This window comes from Danio rerio, chromosome 11, assembly GCF_049306965.1.
Source record: "Danio rerio strain Tuebingen ecotype United States chromosome 11, GRCz12tu, whole genome shotgun sequence".
Classification (NCBI taxonomy): domain Eukaryota; kingdom Metazoa; phylum Chordata; class Actinopteri; order Cypriniformes; family Danionidae; genus Danio; species Danio rerio.
This window is the reverse complement of record NC_133186.1, coordinates 21,284,788-21,305,026: the sequence shown is the minus strand read 5'-3', so window position 1 is coordinate 21,305,026 and position 20,239 is coordinate 21,284,788. Positions and strand designations below refer to the sequence as shown.

The window sequence follows — 20,239 nt, the reverse complement described above, 5'->3', positions numbered from 1 at the left end:
AATTTTACAGCATTTTTTTACAGTGTATTTACTAAACAGAACCAATAATGAACAACACTCATACAGCATTTATAAAGTTCACCTAAACAATCAACATTTACCAATGTGATATGAGTTATTGCAGTGAGTTAACATGAACTGACAATGAATGACTTTATTTGCATGAACTTTCTTAATAAAAGATGAATAAATACTAGGGATGAAACGGTATTGTAAATACCGTCATACCGCAATATAAATTTTTTTCGATATTACCGTAGTCGCATGACTCGGTAAAACTATAGGTCTTCTGAGAAAATTTGCTCAGGCGAATGAAGCGAACGGGAGGTAGCGAAAACTACAATTCCCATCAGCCCATGCTTGACCATCATCTCTTGCTGTCTGTTGTCGCTACAGATCCAGTAATGCGGAAATGGAGTGTGCTGCTAGAAGCGGGGATGAAAAAGAGCTGGAAAACTCTAAAGCGGGTGTTGTCGCCGCGCGCGTACTGAATAGCGGTGTTGTCGCGCGAGCTCTTATCAGCTGTGTTGTCGCGCGCGTACTGAATAGCTGTGTTGCCGCGCGAGTTCTTATCAGCTGTGTTGTCGCGCGCAAACTGAATAGCGGTGTTGTCGCGCGAGCTCTTATCAGCTGTGTTGTCGCGCGCGTACTGAATAGCTGTGTTGCCGCGCGAGTTCTTATCAGCTGTGTTGTCGCGCGCAAACTGAATAGCGGTGTTGTCAGCACACTGTTCAGATTGATGCAGACATGAGACCTCTATCTTACTCATGGTTTGTCCTCTCAAGTGGGGGAAAGACAATGCACAACGTTACCCACTGCTGTCAACCTGGGCCAAGTCATATCTCTCTTGTCCCAGAAACCTCAGTCCCAAATGAGAGGGTTTTTTCTGTTGCAGGGGACATTGTAAATACCCAGAGATACCAGCTTTTACCAGATTATATTTATATGATAATTTTCCTTTAAACCCATCTCTATCTAAGTGAGTGAGTGATTAAATGTTGAATGTGATGAGTTTTCAACAATACTAAATTGAAACTTAATTTTTTTATATGGTTTAATATTTTTTTGTTATTAAAATTGAAGTTCCTGTTTCAAAGCTTACAGATAGATGGCTAATTTGTATGTCATTGACACTTTTGGCACTTTTTTGGAGTATTTTCATAAGTTTTGTTTTTTCCTGTAAATGATTCAATAAATACCGTACCGTGACATTCATACCGAGGTATTACCGAACCGTGAAATTCTGATACCGTTACATCCCTAATAAATACTGTAATAAATGTACATGTAAAATAATGCTCATTGTTTGTTCATTTTGGTGAATACATGAACTAAAATTAACAAATACAATCTCATTTTAAAGTATTACTCATAATTTCTATCTATTTCAAATTTTATAATAATTTTAAATTAATACAATATTTATTATTTAAAATGCAATACATATTATGTAACATTAGTTTGTAAAGAAAAAACTAATCAAATATCATTTTGAATATCAATTTAAAATATTATAAAAACATGAACACACATTTAAATTATATTTCTTAAAAATTCTAATAAAAAATATGAATTAACAATGATTTTACTATTAAAACTAACTAAAATGTCTGTCATTTTCAGCATCATTACTTCAGTCCAATGTCCCATGATCTTACAGAAATCATTGTAACATGCTGATTTTCTGCTCAATTCTTTTCCAGCATATGTTTTACGCAGCAGATGCCCTTCCAGCCACAACCCACACTAGGAAACACCCACACTTATACACTACGGCCAATTTAGGTTGTTCAATTCACCTATAGCGCATGTCTTTGGACTGGGGGAAACCGGAGCACCCGGAGGAAACCCACGTGAACACCGGGAGAACATGCAAACTCCACACAGAAATGCCAAATGACCCAGCCGAGGCTCGAACCATTGACCTTCTTGCTGTGAGGGGATCGTGCTACCCACTGCGCCACCATGACACCCGAACACAACATTGTAATCAGTAATGTATATTGTATGTATAGTCACAGTCACCTCACTCCAGCTGCCGTAGAACCACTGCGGGCAGGAGCCAGACTCACAAGAGCGCTGTTCAATGGGCTGAATGCTCTCATCACAGCTGCTGGCCGGATATCCGTTCTCATCCTGACACACCACCACGCGCCTCTGGAAGCCTCCGGCACAGGTACTCGAACACTGACATAAGAGAAACAAACAACAGCTTCATAATCACAGAAAAGCCACACACATTCAGACTGGACCAATTTCACATCCCATTAGCTTTAACGGAAAATATACGTCATTGGAGGAACACTGATCAGCACTGAAGACTTTGATGAAAAAGTTTGAGAATCAAGAGTATTTCCCTCAATCAATTCAGAAATCCTCTAATATACTCGAGAAACAATTTTTATCCTTTTTAATGATCACATTCTTTGATGAGCTCAAAACAAATACATTAGAATTGTAAGCTTATTTAATATAATAAATGGTTTTACACAGTGCTTAATTTGTCAATTGCGAGGTCTCGGAACAGATCGAGGTAACTGATCCGGCATGTTACCAGTGAAGGGAGAAGTGTCGTGGACGAAAGCGAAGTGCGGGGTGGTGGTGTCGGCGCTGGTTTTACAGTGAACTTTGATCAATTTAACACATCCTTGCTTAATAAAATTATTTAAAAATTATTTACTGTCATCATGGCAAAGATAAAATAAATCAGTTATTTGATATTAGATATTAAAACTATTACGTTTAGAAATGTGTTGAAAAGAAGGGGGGGGGGGGGTGGGCTAATAATTCTGACTTTAACTATAAATACAATATTTACTAGTACTGATACTATATACTATAAAACTATATCCACTTAAGAATCTTTGTCAAGTTCTTGATTTATCTGGTTAAATCAGTTTAATGTGTTTGAAAACATCTCATTGATTAAATTGATTGATTATGTTGCTTATGGGATTGCATTTTTCAGTTCATTAAAAAATCAGAATGATTAATAATGAGAACAATAATCCTTCAGTTCCCAATGATTACATTACTTAGTTATAAATTATGTATAGCTATATAAAATGTATTGCTTATATAATATAAGTGTCAGAATTTATCATAATTATTTTTACTGTGTGGGTTTCCTCCGGTTGCTCCGGTTCCCCCCTCAGTTCAAAGACATGTGCTGTAGGGGAATTGAATAAACTAAATCGGCTGTAGAGTATGAATGTGTGTGTACAAGAAGGCCATCCACTGCAAAAATATACTGGAATAGTTGGCAGTTCATTCACCTGGCAACCCCTGATAAATAAAGGGACTAAGCCGAAGGAAAAGTGAATGAATGAAAACTCTACAATATAATTGAACTGTAAAGTTATCAATGAAGTTATTTTTAATACTATAATAAATAAAGAAATAATTTTATATAGTTTTTTCTTTACTTTCAAACGTTAAAACAGCTTTTTTTGGGGGTGTAAATCTACTATTTTGAACTTCTGCTTTTAAACAATACAACTTTTTGTTGACAGCTGATTCATAAACTATTCTCATTACAAACCTGGGAAGATGTCATGTGAAATATTTTAATGTGAACTCATTTTTGTACATATTACATACATATTTTTGTACTTATTACAGAAGTACACTGTAGCTCTAGATATTTCATAATCTCATAGAACCATATTACATTGTCAGGCACTGTTCAAAGTAATAATATAAAAGAAGTTACCAGCCAGGTAAGGATTCTTACTCACATTTGGGGCTTGGTGAGTGTTATTTTTAGTCCCTGGCTATAAAGGAAGCACTTTTCAAAAGATCTAAAAATACCTATTTTAAGACAAAGCGGAAGAGCTTCCCAAATGCTTCTCAATATTTAGCTGTACTTTGAATCCTACGCTATTTAAAGCACTGATATCACAAAGGAAGCGGCAGCATTTATCAGGAAGAGGAAATGATGCTGTCTGGATGATTTGGAGAGTTCGTGTGCTAATGACATCATGACCTCAGATGTCATAATGTTCCTCAGATTGCTTCTAGTATTTGAATTACGTCAAATTCCATGCACATCTAGAGATATAATCAATTTGAGATCATTTTCTGAGGTACTTACCGCCCCCCATGGTCCCGTCCTCCACTGCTGAGCTTGGAGTCTGCCAGCTCTGTTGCGGTCAGTTCGTCCTGGAAGAGCTGTTTTTTTCCGAAAATCGGGGTTGGGTGAAAAGCCCCCGTGGTCGCTGGAGCGGGACGGACACTGGGGCATGGCACACTCCTGCTCTGCCGCGGGTTTGTCATCTAGGTCACACTCACTCAGTTCCACAACCTGATCGCTGATGTTCATACACACTACTTGCCGTGTAGTCGTACCCTGACCACAGGATACAGAGCACTGCAAACATAAACACACACTCATGATTACACAGAAAACACAGTAAAATCACATACGTATTAAGATAATAGCCTACCACACGTATAGTTAAACATTTTTGCAATGAGAGTTTTAGAGGCTTTCGAATCTCTTCTGCTCATTAAGGAACATTTTACATATTGCGTCTGTTATTTCCAAAGGAGGCACGCGTCATGTTGGTAGCGATGCGTAAACGATGTGATGTGCACACTTTCGGACAATTTAGCCTACCCAATTCACCTGAACCGCATGTCTTTGGACTGTGGGGGAAACCGGAGCACCCGGAGGAAACCCACGCGAATGCAGGGAAACTCCACACAGAAACGCCAACTGAGCCGAGGCTTGAACCAGCGACCCAGCGACCTTATTGCTGTGAGGAGACAGCACTACCTACTGCGCCCCTGCTTCGCCCCTACTGTCATCATGGCAAAGATAAAATAATTCAGTTATTAGAAATGAGTAACTAAAACTATTATGTTTAGAAATGTGTTAAAAAAATCTGCTCTCCGCTAAACAGAAATTGGGGAAAAAATAAACAGGGAGTCAAATAATTCAGAGGGGCTAATAATTCTGACTTCAACCGTATATTTATATAATTTTTTTGTTTTATTTTTGTCAGCGTGACTACTTGGTGAAAATTAGACAAATGATCTAGGAGGAGTTCTTTAAAACATTCAAATTAGCAGATTTAATTTATGACAGAAATGATGTCATATGGTGCAATCCAATCATCTTGAGGTAAGGAATCAAATCAGGAAAAAAGTAGAGTAATTGTCCTTTTAGTTGAATTAGCTTTACTTTTTAGTTAAGTGCAACACTAGTTATGTAATTTGGATTTCCTGATTGTAAACCATTAGAAAGCAAAATGCCACTGACTAAAGCAATCCAGCTTCTCTTCATAATGCTTGTCTTCCTGTTTAAATGTGAACATTATGCAGACCCAATCCATCTGCACACAAGATCCACACTAAATGAACTCTCATCAGTTTCCAATTACAACTAAGCTCTAAACAGCCGAATGGGAGAATGATCAAGGTCATTGGTGGATGATGTTAGGCTGCAGAACAGCTGTGAATGAAAAAACCTGCAGTGTTGAACGAATGCTGGCTAACACAGTGGCACATTAACAATGAACATATACATTAAATAAATATAATTGAGTTCAAATAACTGAGGCACACATAATGTCATTTCAGCTTAAAAAATGAACAGACATTTTAGGATTTTGAAAAATGCTAATTAAGAATAATGTTTAAATATATGTGAGGTTCTGCAATACCTCTAAATCACAAATCAAAGAAATGCATTTGCAACACTGACCTTGTGAACAATGTTGCACCAACATAAAATAATAAAAACAAGTATATAAAAAAGAAAATAATGTGATAAAAAAAAGTAAAAAATAAAATAAAAAAGTTAGGCTAATAATAAAGTACAATAAAAACAGTTAGAAATGGTTTTAAAAAGTTAATCAGAATAAAAATAAATAAATAATTAATAAATAAATAAATTAAAATACTCAATTTTGGATAATAAAATAAAAGTGGGGTGATGCGGTGGCGCAGTAGGTAGTGCTGTCGCGTCACCGCAAGAAGGTCGCTGGTTCGAGCCTCGGCTGACTCAGTTGGCATTTCTGTGTGCCAGTTTGTATGTTCTCCCCAAATTCGTGTGGGTTTCCTCCGGGTGCTCTGGTTTCCCCCACGGTCCATGACATGTGGTACAGGTAAATTGGGTAGGCTAAATGGTCGGTAGTGTATGAGTGTGAATAAGTGTGTCAGTATTTTTTCCAGAGATGGGTTGCGTCTAGAAAGGCATCTGCTACGTAAAACATAAGCTGGATATGTTGGCCGTTCATTCCGTTGTGATGACCCCAGATTAATATAAGGACTAAGCCGAAAAGAAAATGAATGAATGAAAATAAAAGTGAAATATAAATAGCAAAATCAAATCAAACATAAAATTCTATAAATTATAAATTATAAAATATTGAAATAAAAGAAAAAAATATTTATTCAAATAATGTTGTAAAAAAATACAAATCAGGCAAATAAAATCAATGTAATATACATTACAAATATAAAAAAAATTATATATTTTCAAATTATTTCAACAATAAAAATACAATAAATCTAATTGTAAATGCATAACAGAAATTTAATTTTGTATTTTAATAATTTAAATTTATTAATAGATTTTTTTCAACTATTACACTGTAAAACCCAACAGTCAACTTTATTAACTGAAATGAGTGTAGTTAACTCAAAATTGACTGAAAGTTAATTCTACTCATTTGAAAAGAGTTTTGAACTCAGTGTTGAAGGTAATCAGTTAATTAAATACTCCATTACGTCAACTTAAATGGATTAAGTTCACAGTACTCATATAGATTACTTTTTAACTCAAATGGTTTGTTTCTCTCGGTTTCCTCAAACGGTTTGAGTTGCCTAGCTTATTGGGCTTTACAGTACTCAGTTGGTTTGAGTTCTCTTCATTTATTGGGATTTACTGTGCTCAAATTGCTTCGTTTACTCAAATGGATTAAGTTCCCAGTACTCATTAGGATTAGTTTTTGAACTCAAATGGTTTGTTACAATTGGTTTCCTCAAATGGTTTGAGTTACCTTAACTTATTGGGTTTTACAGTATATAAATGACACACCATATTTAACATCTACTGCTCTGAATGTAAGAAAAACACATTATAAATAAAATGCTTTGTGTTTTCATAAAGGCTAAAATAGAATGAAGTGTATTTTATTTACCGCAGTCCATTCCAGAACCTTCCACTGTCCACACGCCACTATGGAGCAAACCTCACTAGCAGGAGGTTTTGGCAGATGAGCACAGGCTGATTCCTCTGCTACTCCACCCTGCTGATCACGGCAACTTACATAACGCATCCGAGTGCCTTTTCCACAGGTGGCGCTGCACTATAATAAACAACAACCATTTTACAATTACTAGCATAATAATAGCAATACAGCTCAAAAGTCTGGGATCAGTAAGGTTTTCAAATGTTTATATAAAAAAGGAATTCTGCCCTCCAAGTCTGCATTTACATGATCAACAAATACGAAATATTATCAATAACTAATTACATGTAATTTAAAAGTGTATTTACTCCTGTGATTTAATGCTGAATTGTCTTCGGTGTCACATGAACCTCCAGAAGCCATTCTAATACATTCATCAGCAGCTCAAGTAACATTTATTATTATTATTATTATTATTATCAGTGTTGAAAATTGTTGGACTGCTTCATAATTTTGTGGAAACTGTGTACAGTACCATACAAAAGTAACAAGCATACATTACATTCGTGAAAGACTTAATGCCAAACAAATCAAATTTATAATCCTTAAATCTAATTTATTTCCCTAAAATCATGAAACAGGAATCATATTTTTAACCAATGAACAAGAATTTTAATTATTGGTTCAGTATAAATAATAATTAATAATAAAACAACCTCACATCAGCTTAATATGATATAGCATATAGTTGATTTTTAAAGAGTCATGAGTAATGATGCCAAAAATTCAGCTTTGTATTGCAGAAATAAATACAATTTTAAAGTACATTTAATAAGTAGAGAGATTTTTTTTAATTGGAATAACATTTAAAATTGGGGGAAATTTACAAATAAATGCAGCCTTTTTGAGCAAAATTATTCTTAAAATAAAACAAAAAAAAAAGAAGTATATCTATAGTAATTGATCTGCATCAGACCATCAGGCCTTTACCTGTGTCCATGATCCAAAGCGCCACTGCGTTTTATGGCCAGGATGTGGCATCACTTTGGGCTCTGGGGCCACAGGATGAGTCACGGGGCACTGAGAGAGTTCACAGTCCTGTGGAAGAGAGGAAGTGGAGAAGGACAAGCACTTTTCAGTAATGAAGATCCGTGACTCTAGGGGTGAGGCCGGTAGGAGCCAGCGTGCCTGATTTATGCTTGACTGGCTGGAATCACTTCTTCTGGGTCACTGCAGCAGGATTTAAAACCAGGGGGCCTCCTGCTTTCTCTTTCTGTCTGCCGTATCCCTCCTTTTAGTTTCTGACTTTCTCACAGTCCTGCCTACCTACACTTACAGAGAGTCTGCTTCCGGAAGTAAAAGCTACATTTATTTTCTATAGAGCAAAACTTATTTTTTAACAGAAAACTTTCAACTTTGTTGTCAGCTCTGAGATTACATAAGCTCTTGGTGAATCTAAATGTTTGCATTAAAGGGATAGTTGAAAATGAATATCACCCCATCATTTATTTTCCTTCATGTGGTTTGAAACCTTTATGAGTTTCTTCTGTTGAACAAAGAAGTTCAAATAGGTTTTGAAGAAGTGACGGGTCAGTAAATGACGGATGAGTAAATTTTGGGTGAACTATGCCTTTAGTTCAACTTATTTTTAAGCCCTAACCCCAGCAGCGTTGGGGGTAATGCATTACAAGTAACACGAGTGATGAAATAATATTACTTTTCTAAGTAACGTAATGCATTACTTAAAAAAACTTAAGTAGTAATATTTGAGTAACTTTTTGAAAAATGTAACAAGACTTGCTTTTTAGTGTAATTAACTAGCTTTAAAAAATAAATTTTGCTAAATTAAAATGAACATGGTCATGTTAAACCACATACTGAATGAGAGAATTTGCTCCATGTGGGAACAGTCCGAAATGAAGATGGCAGGCTAGAGTTTAGGATTTCTGCAGTGTAAGTATTACTTTGAATTCATAGAAGAAAAGCAAAAGAGGATTGTCTAAATAGACATGTATTGTACATAACTGAAAATACAAAAAGTACAAAAGAAGCAAACGCAATGCTTTAAACTTACTTTAATCTGTATAAACAGCACGTATAAACAGTTCTGAATGAGATCGAGTCTTGGCCAGGGAATAAAAAGTAATGCAAAAGTAACTCAAAAGTATCGTATCTATAGGTGGGCATAGATCAGTTTTTTATCTAGATTGATCTCTGAATTAACCTAGATTAATTTAGATTAAAACGGCTCATTTGAATTTTGCCGAAGGCATTAAGAATATGTGTGCTACTCAAATAATAAGTCATTGAGAACGGGTTTCTCAAGCCAAATGGTGCATTAGACCAGGGGCTCATCTCCTGTTTCCAAAATGCATCACAAAGTGCTTGAGTAACGGTTCTACTCTGATAATTGGTGATGAAAATAAATGATGTTCAATAAGATGTACTTGTGTTTACTAACTGTTTATTCAGTTAAACATGAATTTTTATCTGTAGTACTACATAACAGCTCAAAACAGTGATTTTTGATTACCTTAATCCGACTAAAGTCAAAACTAAACTAAACAGAAATGGAATTAAGACGTGGAGTATGCATATATTATGGCAATCAAACTATTACCGTCATGTAGGACTTTTTTTTTCTTTTGGCGTGTGTTTTTAAATTCCATAACACTCTCACCAGTCCTTACTCCTTATTTGCATCTAATACCCCAGTTTGTCACAGCGGCATGAATGAAATGTTCATGAGTTAAAGTAAAACTGCCGGACTGCAGTTAAAGGCAGGCATCCTGCTGATTTGATTCAGAAGGGCACTTAAATATCGCTAAAATATCAAGATGAAAGTCATCAAAGCTTGCGTAGAATAGACCCAGCTCCTAAACCAACTTTGAGAATAGATTAACGGCGATATTTTTTTATCGCGCATTAAGAGTCTAGCGTTAAAGCAACACAATAACAGCCCACCACTAATCGTAACGCATTGCTTTCTATAAAAAGTAACTAACACAACTGGTTACATTTATGGGGAGTAACTCAAAATTGTAATGCATAACTTTTATAAGTAACTTTCCTAAACACTAAACCCCAGTACTGATTCTCATTAAACACACACTAGAGCTTATTTAGAGCTTATAACTTATTTTATCCACTCCACCTACAGTGTATACTGAATGTCTTTGGGTTGAAGGAGAAACTGGAAAACTCCACACAGAAAGGCATTCTGGTCCAGATGGATCTCATACCAGGAACTTTCTTGTTGTGAGAAAACCATGCTAACCACTGAGCCACAAGATTTTCCAACTTTAAAAAGCTGGTAGCCATTGACCACTGACTATGATTTCAACTAAAAATCTTCTTCAATGTTGTGCTGAAAAAATAAAGTCACCTACATCTTAAAGGGCTATTTTTTACATCTATTTTAGCCCTTTTTCAAGATATAAGATAATTCTTTTTTGTCTCCAGAATGTGTCTGTAAAGTTTCAGCTCAAAACATCCATCAAATCATTTCTTATACTTTTCAAAACATTGCATTTTCTGCTCTGAACACAATGTAGCTGTTTTTGTTGCCTGTGCCTAATGTGTCTCAATCTCCGGCTGTGTCAGATAAACAGCACTGTGACAGACATAAAGGCTGCAGATCTCACGTAACATTTGTGAGAAATACTACAGTAAGAACTTTCCCAATGATTATTTGATGTATTTGTTGTGCAGTAAATTCAAGCCTTTCTGCAACGATGAGTCACACACAATGTTGTTACAAAGTTCACACACACACTAGCTAATTTCCTGAGTTACTTTCCTCACTACTTCACACATTACACCGAAAAACCTCTGTTCCCCCTGCTAACCACCTACACACACTCAAATACCTCTTTCCACAATGTCTACATTCCTGTCTTGGCCTAAACCACACGCATTGTAGATAAACATACATAAACACACACAAACACACACACACACACACACACACAGCGTGCGCGTTTAACTTTGCCCTGTTTTTGCATGGCAAATGTGACACATTAATATCCACTGCTGTATGGAAAATGCAAAATAAACCAAATTTAACATTCACAAACCAGGATTGCAGTGTCTTCTTTTGTACTGACATGCAGCTGTCGTGATGAATCACAGTGATTTTACAGTCTTTACTTTAATTAAAAAATACACTGTTTTAAAAATTTTTCAAACTTGTAAAACTCATTCTTGATCACATTTGATGATGACTGATGATCACAGAGAGCTGAACAGATCTTTTAATCCTAGTTGCTTTGTGCACATCATGTCTTGTTAATTATACACTTTACTACAGAGCCATGGTAATATGTGGCTGTCAATCAATTCGGTGGGCGGGGAAACCGCACTCCTACATCACGTTGCGGTGGGCCTTAAAAATGGCAGGGATTTGGATCCTATTTTAACGTCAGGAAATTTTAAAAAAGCGACTTATTGTCTTTAATGTATATCACCCCAGTATAACTGTGAGCACACTATACTTCACACAGTTCTGTCCAAACAGCTTACAAAAGATGATTTTCATTATAGATGCACTTTAAAAGGTTTTTAACAAGGTACAAAAAAAATCTTCATCTTTAGGGCATTTCAATTAAACTATATTCAAAATAAAGTTTCTGAATCTATTGGGGCATTCAATCAGGCAGCTCCATCATAAACTTAAAGATTACATTTAATTTAAGAGAAACCAAAGCAGCATGTGTCACATGCACATTACAAGTATTCGCACGCCTCATATTCCACATTTCACCCAAATGTTTTGCTTCCTTTTCATTACATTAAATAAATTCCAGCATATTTCAGATGAAAAAAACAGCAGCTTGTAATCACAAAAACACTGTAGCAACTGATTTACTGCATACCTATGCTCATCCCTTCTGCTTACTTTTTATCTGGGTAATTTCATCTTGAATCAAAATTTCATGTGAATTGATTTACTTTGGTAAGTAGCTGTGTAATATGAAGGATACTATGCAGTCAGACCTGGTATTATCCCAAAATAAACTCCTTCAGGGTGAAACAAGATCCTTCTAGTTTGTGTTGTGGTCCTGATCATCCTGTCAGAGCTTATAGTGTGATAATCCATCTGACTGTACTATCTACCTTACATATTAAATAATTCCCTCTCCTCTCAGTCTCTTATAGTGTATATTACAGTGTTTTATATGAATTTGTTCCTGGGATTCTATCAACCTGGATGGCTCGGTGGTGGTGGGAAAAAGGGCTTTTTTCTTTCATCTCCTAAGAGCCTTGTGAAAATGAAGCTCTATAAAACCAATGCCTGAGGAAAGTTCATAAAATACTCTGTGAAATGCAGCATTTAGCCACTCTGGCTCTACAGCACAATTAGGCAGGGGAAGGGAGGAGAATGTAATTTTGCAGGTATGTGCAGATTTTGAAAGTAGATAAATTTGGGATTCACATGACTGCAAATTAACTTTTATAAGCATTTAATATGATGCTATAGAGGACATATAAACTTGGAATGATTCAGGAGGCATAGATAGTCAAAACATATATAGTGAGAGTCTTTAAACTATCAAAAAAATTTTTTTTAGAGATAACTTGATATAATGGGTGGCAATGTGGCTTAGTAGTTAGCACTGTTGCCTCACAGCAAGAAAGTTTCTGGTTTAAGTCCCAGTTGGCCTTTCTGTGTGGAGTTTGCATGTTCTCCCCTTGTCCACATGGGTGTACTCTGGTTTCCCCCACAGTCCAGAGACATGCATAATAAGTGAATAGGGTAAACGTAGTATGAATGCGGGTGTGAGTGTTTATCTGTGTTTCCTATTATTGGGTTATGGCTGGAAGGGTATTCGCTGTGTAAAACATATGCTGAAATAGTTGGCGGTTCATTCCACTGTGGCGACCCCTGATAAATAAGGAACTAAGCTGAAGGAAAAATGAATGAATGAACTTCATATAATTTGTGTTATATTTGAAAAATAAGTTTAAGGAGATAGAAAATGTACCCAACATTTTAGAATAACTCTAATTTTTGACCAATGAGTTAAAATTAACGTATTTAAAACACTAGTATCACTACAATGATTGTAAAAAATATAGTAATTATGCTAATAAAATATGGCTTTTAAAGATTAGTTAGTTGCCATTATTTTTTCATTTCAATTCCTTTAATTTAATTCCTTGACAATTCCAGACATTACAAGACCGTGGGAAACCATTTAAGAGTATTGAGTGTGTGTGTGTGTGTGTAGACCCATGGGTTTCCATCAGACAAGGCCTTATTGAGCGCAGGTGATAAATATACTGGGTGGGAAACTTCCTTCCTGCCTTTCAGGCTGCACCTGAACCCACTTTCTTTTTTCTTTTCCACTTTCTTATTCCGAGATGATGTAAAATAACTTACATAATAATAAATAATACTTGCACATACCAAATATCAAAGTTAATTAAAAGTTCAAAAACACTTGAAAAACAATCATTACTGCTTGTCACATTTAAAACATTGAGTTTTTTCTTTAGCATCAGGTTTAGATGAGCTCCTGTACAGGTCTGCCAATCAATGTTTATTTGTAGCACAATAAAGAATTCAATGAAATCTGCTCTTAGTATAAAGTTTTTCCAGAAGATTCATTTGAAATCATTTTTATATTTATTTAAAGGGCACGTGAAGTACTTTGAAATGTGCATTTTTTATTCAATGTTTGACATAATATCAACTGAAAAATGAGAAGGGAAGTTGGGATATAGAATAGTTCCTCTATATGGAATAGTTTGTTTTTATCACAACTTTGCCTATAAAAATGGTTAAGATCAAGCGCATCAAATGAGAAGCATCTTGAAGGGGGCGGGACATGTCAGATACTAGAGAGCATTTGACTGGTCAAGATTTGATGAGAAACTCAAGTATGAGGTGATATGAATAAAAGTTGTTTATCCATTTAGGCGAAAGTGACAAATTGCAGGCTTTGTGTGTTTATAACAATTTAATATTTTCCTAAATGTCAATTTTGACACTGTTTTGGAGTGTTTTAAACTAATAGACTGAAACTAACATCTAATTTATTATTATTATTTTTTTCACTGGACTATTAATTTTCTTTTGAAGCATCCAAGTTTTGGATGGACAGATTTTCAAAGGAAGAATATAAATCTTAGATTTAATAAAAAATATCCTCCTTTATCTTATGAAGATAAGACTTCTGGGTATGGAACTAAACAAGTGTGAGAAAATGATGACAAGATTTTCATCTCTGAGTGAACTAATCCTTTAAATGTGGTCTGATTTCAATTAATAAAAGCTTATTTTGACCTGAGCCCTGGCTTTTTCGTCTTTAATTCCACAAAGAAATTTGGAAGAGTAGCTGTACTTTATTCTGATTCACACTTTAATAGTATCCAATAGTCATAGTTCCTTCTTTGCGTTCATTAGTGTGAGAGAAATTAACAAGAGTCAATAATAAAAAGAGAGATCAATGCTCTTACCTGAGTGTCTGTTGGACGAGTTGCTGCATTACATTCAGTGTCATCCATAACAGAGCCATATGAGCCAACCACACACTTCACAGCTCTCATCTGATATCCCGGTCCGCATGTGGTGGTACACTACATACACAAATAAAGAAATCAGGTCAGTTAGGGACAGTGTCTTATTTTATCGTACATCTCAAGGCATATGCTTGGTCCTGAAGCATAAATTGAAACTGAAGCTCAGTTCATTGATGTGATAAGGACTCGCTTGGGCAACCTGGGACATGGGCTAGAAATTTGTCCACATTTCTCCATTCCTTTATCTCTTTTCCTCATCGCTGACTTGACGGCAACAAGGTCAAGCTTGTGTGGCAGCTAGAATGCATATTGAATGCTTCAGTAAAGCACCTCAAACATGCCTTTATCTAGATTGCTTAATCTATGCTAAGAGTGATGTCTAATCTCTATCATACTTTAGGACTTAAAGATAGTTTGCCTACACAAATGCTACAAATTCGTATTATGCACTTGGGAGATCTCTGGAGAAACGCTTTGCTTGTCTGAAAACAGCCATAAGCTCAAGTGGACAGAAAACACATTAGTCATGAGTGGGTGATATTCAGAGCTTTAAAAAAAAGATTTTTTATTACTTTATTTTAAAGTTTTTTATTTTTTTTATTTATTTATTTTTTTTCGGAGAAAGTCTTATTTGTTTTATTTCAGCTAGAATAAAAGAAGTTTTCAATTTTTTAAACACCATTTTTTTTCGATAGTTCAATTTTGGATAGTCTACAGAACAAACCATCATTATACAATAACTTGCCTCATTACCCTAACCTGCTAGTTAACCTAATTAACCTAGTTAAGCATTTAAATATCACTTTAAGCTGTATAGAAGTGTCTTGAAAAATATCTAGCCAAATATTATTTACTGTCATCATGACAAAGATAAAATAAAATCAGTAATTAGAAATGAGTTACAGTTATTAAAACTATTATGTTTATAAAAGTGCTGAAATAAGCTTCTCTCTGTTAAACAGAAATTGGGGATAAAATAAACAGGGGGGTAATAATTCAGGGGGGCTAATAATTATGACTTCAACTATATATTTATACTTTATACTGTATATATATATATAAATACAGAACAATCTGTCCAACCATCTTAATACTAGATATCATGTCAGTTCTGGAATGAGGGGGGTAAAGGTGATTTCCAATTGTTAAGCACTAGTCTTTTAGCCACCACCCTGCCTTGCATTAAAGACTCTTGCATTGTTTGAGGGAGAGGATGTTTTCTAGACAGCCTAAGATGGTAAGTTTGGCATCTGGTCGAAGAGGTCTGATTTAAGCCTTGGAGTACCAGTCAAATATGTTTGTGCAGAAATGCTAAGGAGATTTTGATTTATATGGTTTGACTCTTTATATTTGGGAGCTGATTACTGATATATAAGCAGTTCTTGACAAATGTTGACATTTTTTCGTAATTATAAAAAACATTAATTTTGATATATTCAGAATTCAAAATTATTAGCCCCCTTTTATTTTTTTCCCCCAATTTTTGTTTAACGGAGAGAAGATTTTATTTCAACACATTTTTAAACATAATAGTTTTAATAACTCATCTCTAATAACTGATTTATTTTATCTCTGCCATGATGACAGTAAATAATATTTGACTAGATATTTTCAAGACACTTCTATACAGCTTAAAGTGACATTTAGGGTGCTTTCACACCTACACTTTTGTTTTCGGAACGTGTCTCGATTGCCCAGTTAGCGCGGTTCGTTTGGCATATGTGAACAGGGCAATCGCGCTCTGTTCCGCGCCAAAGTAATCGCTCCGAGATCGCTTGAATGAGGTGGTCTCGGCTCGATTGAAATGAACCCTGGAGCGGTTCGATTAATAATAATTAATAGGTTAATTAGGCTAACTAGGCAGGTTAGGGTAATTAGGCAAATTGTAACAATACTTCACAATATCCCTTTTTACAGGATTTAATCCGGTATGAAGAATTATTATGTTCCACCTTTATCAAAGTTTGTCCCACCTCAGCCATTTGACAGAAATCAGACAGGCAGTCACGGCTGTCTCTGGCTGTATCTATTTAAAAATATTTAATGTTAGCCTTTTTTTAATAAGATAATATTTTAATTGACAACATAATGAGAGTAATGAAAAATATGTTTTTTTTTTCAAATAGCAAGAATGTCATGATCAGAATACCATCTCATTTTGAGCCAGGGAAAACCCTGTATCAAAAAAATTCAGCCTTTTAAAAACAATATATTATTGCCATTTTGTCTATATGCAGTATTGCACATTTACACCAAAAAACATGCAGTATTGCACATTTACACCATTTAGTTGAATAATTCTAATAATGCCCTGTCTGAATAATCAATTTAAAATCTCTGTAAATACCTGCAAACATCTTTCAGTTAGGAATCTACTTTTAATTATGGATGAACTTGAATTTTTGAAGTCAATTTACTTTTATGGAAGTGACAATTCACAGACATCTTAGTTATTTATTTTTATTTTTGCTTATTTGCTCCACATTTCCATGAAATTATCATGTATTATTCTGTCAACTCCCCAACCTCATTTCATTTTTGTGGTCATTGTCCTCCCACACTGCAGCTGTCAAAATCTGTTTTTATTATCTGTCAGTTATGAATGCACCATCATCATAATACACTCGAATTTTCATTTTCCCAGCATAACCATCAAATATAATGCATATAAGTTCTGACATACCTAAACATTACATGAACCAAAATAATGCAAAATAAACACCAAAATAAAAGTTGTTCCTCTCACCTGTCCCCAGGGTCCCACCTGCCAAGACGCACATTCTTGCTGTTGGCAGGCCTGCACCGACTCGGGTTTGGATGAGTCACAGAAACGGACATCCAAACGCTCCTCTCCAAACTGACACCAAGTCTGACGGTGTTTATAGCCTTTGCCACATGTTACCAAACACTGCCAGATAAAACCAGAACGAATGCATTAGTAAGGCTGCTTGACTACTAAAAAAAACCATAATATGGCCAATGGTAAAAATCATTATTTAACATAATTAAGAAACTGTGCATCCAATTTCAGTTTATTCAATTCACCTATACTTCATGTCTTTGGACTGTAGGAGAAATTGGAGCACCCAGATGAATCCTACGTCAACACGGGGAGAACATGCAAACTCCACACAGAAATGCCAACTGGCCTAGCCGGGTCTCAAACCAGCATCCTTCTAGACAGTGCTAACCACTGAGCCACGGTGCCACCCTCTTGTTGTTGTTTTCAAAAGCAAACAGAAGAGAAATATGCATTTGCTTATAGTTTTACCTCGGTTTTACATTGCTTTTACCTATTTTGTGGACTCGTGCTATCCCAAACTTAAAACCGAGAGCTCTATTACAAGTACAATACTTTACAAAGTGAGCTACAGAGCAAACTAACAACAAAGGAAAAGTTGTACACTTTGGAGATCATTAGATAAGGCAAACAAATTGGATTACAAGTCAATAATATGTCTCTCTAAATATCATTATTGTGAATAGGAACAAACATTGTTGGCGCCATATGGCACATAGCGATTCTATCTAGGAACTGCCATCAAACATATGTAGAAGTATGTTTTTGTGGTTGCATAAAAGGCTGAAACACGTATTTCCAATGAGCCTGCTATGCATATGAACACTGAAATCACCATATTCAAAATTCCAAAATCACCATAACCATCTGGATATGATAGTAGGTGAATGTTTGCGGTTGTCAATGAATGGGATACTACATTTTATTCAAATAAAAACAGTTATATGTCATTTATGATTCCTATTTCTTCTGACAACAAAGCACCTGAATATGACAAGCTAAGAAGCTAACTTCACAAAAAGGAAAGGGGAAATTTCCAATTGAATCTGACCTATTATGGGAATAACTAAGGTTCAAGTTAATCATTTAAATATTTTTGAGTCATTATTTAACACCCCTAAACATGTGTCTAATCCTATTTTGCACCATTGTGCAAATCCTAATCCATTGTTGTATATTAAACCACATCTGATAATTATTTACTCTGCATATGCATGTTTTTGTAAACGATGATATAATCTCGGTGTAAACTACAGAATGTGATTATGCGAAAATGGTGAGCTCAAGTGCATGTACATTATATGTTCAGACTATTGTCAATCCACAAGTACAGGACAACCGAATAAACAATGCAGGATGATATACGCACAGATGACCAGTGTTTCTTTACAAACCATCGCAAACTACTGGCCTGGCATTCATGATAGAGTTTTAAGATCTTTTCGAGGATGTTTAAGTCATGCAAGCACAATCTTAGACAACATTATCTATATTTGATGATAAGTTTTGCGAGACATACACCATCAGATGTTTACCTCAGACCAGTCTCCAGTTTTCCACTGAGGACACAGGAACTCATTACAGGGCTGAGCTGTGAGCTTTTCTTGTGGGTTGCACTTGCTATCGTCATCTCTTTCGTCAGACTTTCCACATATTGCATTCCTGCGACGTGTTCCTCCTCCACAGCTCCTGGAACACTAGATAACCAAGATAAATAGCTCATTGTAAGTTATGTCATGTATATACATTAACGAGGTCTAACATAGGCTGATTTGAGCACCTCAGACCAGGAGGAGTACTCCCATCCACCAGGGTTGCAGTCTCCATGGCAGACCTCCTTGTCATTGGGTTTATGTTGGCTGCTGCAGTACCGCTCATCCACCTTCTGGGTTTTCCCATCCAATCTGCTCTGTTTGGTGCAGTAAATATCCAAAGACCGGTAGCCCACACCACATGCCGCTGTGCACTCACTTTTGCGAGCGATGTGCCACCTAAAAATTTCAGAAATAAACTTATAAGTGATGGTTTTAGTTCAGAGATATGAAAATTTCTCCATCAATATATGCAATGTATTCCGGTCGATTTAAACAAAATAGATTTATTAAGAAGATATATTTATTAAATTGTATTAATGATCACCAAACATATATTTAGAAATTGAAAGACTATCTTTAATTAAATTCAAGCAAAATATTATTTTGCTTCTCTTGATTTTTCCTCTTTTTAAAATTTGTATTTAATAATTTTCTATAACATATAAATTTGGGTGTAGTTGTTTTGGACCATTATTGTAAGTTATTTTGTAAGAAAGCTCCAGATTTGGCTTCAGTACTGACTAATCTAATGTACACAAATATAATATTGTATAGCTTCCTATCAAAAATATTAATTCAAAAGATAGATTTGAGAGGGGTGTACTTATATATGCTGAGCACTTTATTATACATTCTTGAAAGTATGTATATCTATATATATATATTATATTTTAATGTACTTTAAAATGTAAATATGTTTTTTCAGATGGATTTTCAGCAGTCACTGCTCCAGTCTCCAGTGTCAATTGATCTTCTGAAGTCACTTTAGGGCCTTGTTCAGACTATTCAGATAGAGTTATTGGTTTATGATTTAAAACACATTTGGATTTTAGCAGATTTTAACAGATGTGTCTCACTGTAGATTCTTTGGCTGCTACATCAAAACTAGTGGAAATGCCAAAAGAATTAATACACAAATGATGCAAAACCAGCAATGACTATAGCATGAAGCATTGCAATAT

General features: G+C 35.3%; 1 protein-coding gene across 1 annotated transcript in view; it reads right to left on the bottom strand.

Annotated features, from left to right (window-relative positions):
* The window catches only part of adamts9 (ADAM metallopeptidase with thrombospondin type 1 motif, 9), a 61,860-nt gene that overhangs the window by 7,139 nt on the left and 34,482 nt on the right, over nucleotides 1-20,239 (bottom strand). The window contains 8 exon segments of the mRNA NM_001423670.1: nucleotides 2,026-2,187; nucleotides 4,094-4,369; nucleotides 7,149-7,316; nucleotides 8,130-8,237; nucleotides 14,601-14,720; nucleotides 17,410-17,571; nucleotides 18,999-19,160; nucleotides 19,244-19,454. Coding sequence (NP_001410599.1) covers nucleotides 2,026-2,187; nucleotides 4,094-4,369; nucleotides 7,149-7,316; nucleotides 8,130-8,237; nucleotides 14,601-14,720; nucleotides 17,410-17,571; nucleotides 18,999-19,160; nucleotides 19,244-19,454 — 1,369 coding nt within the window.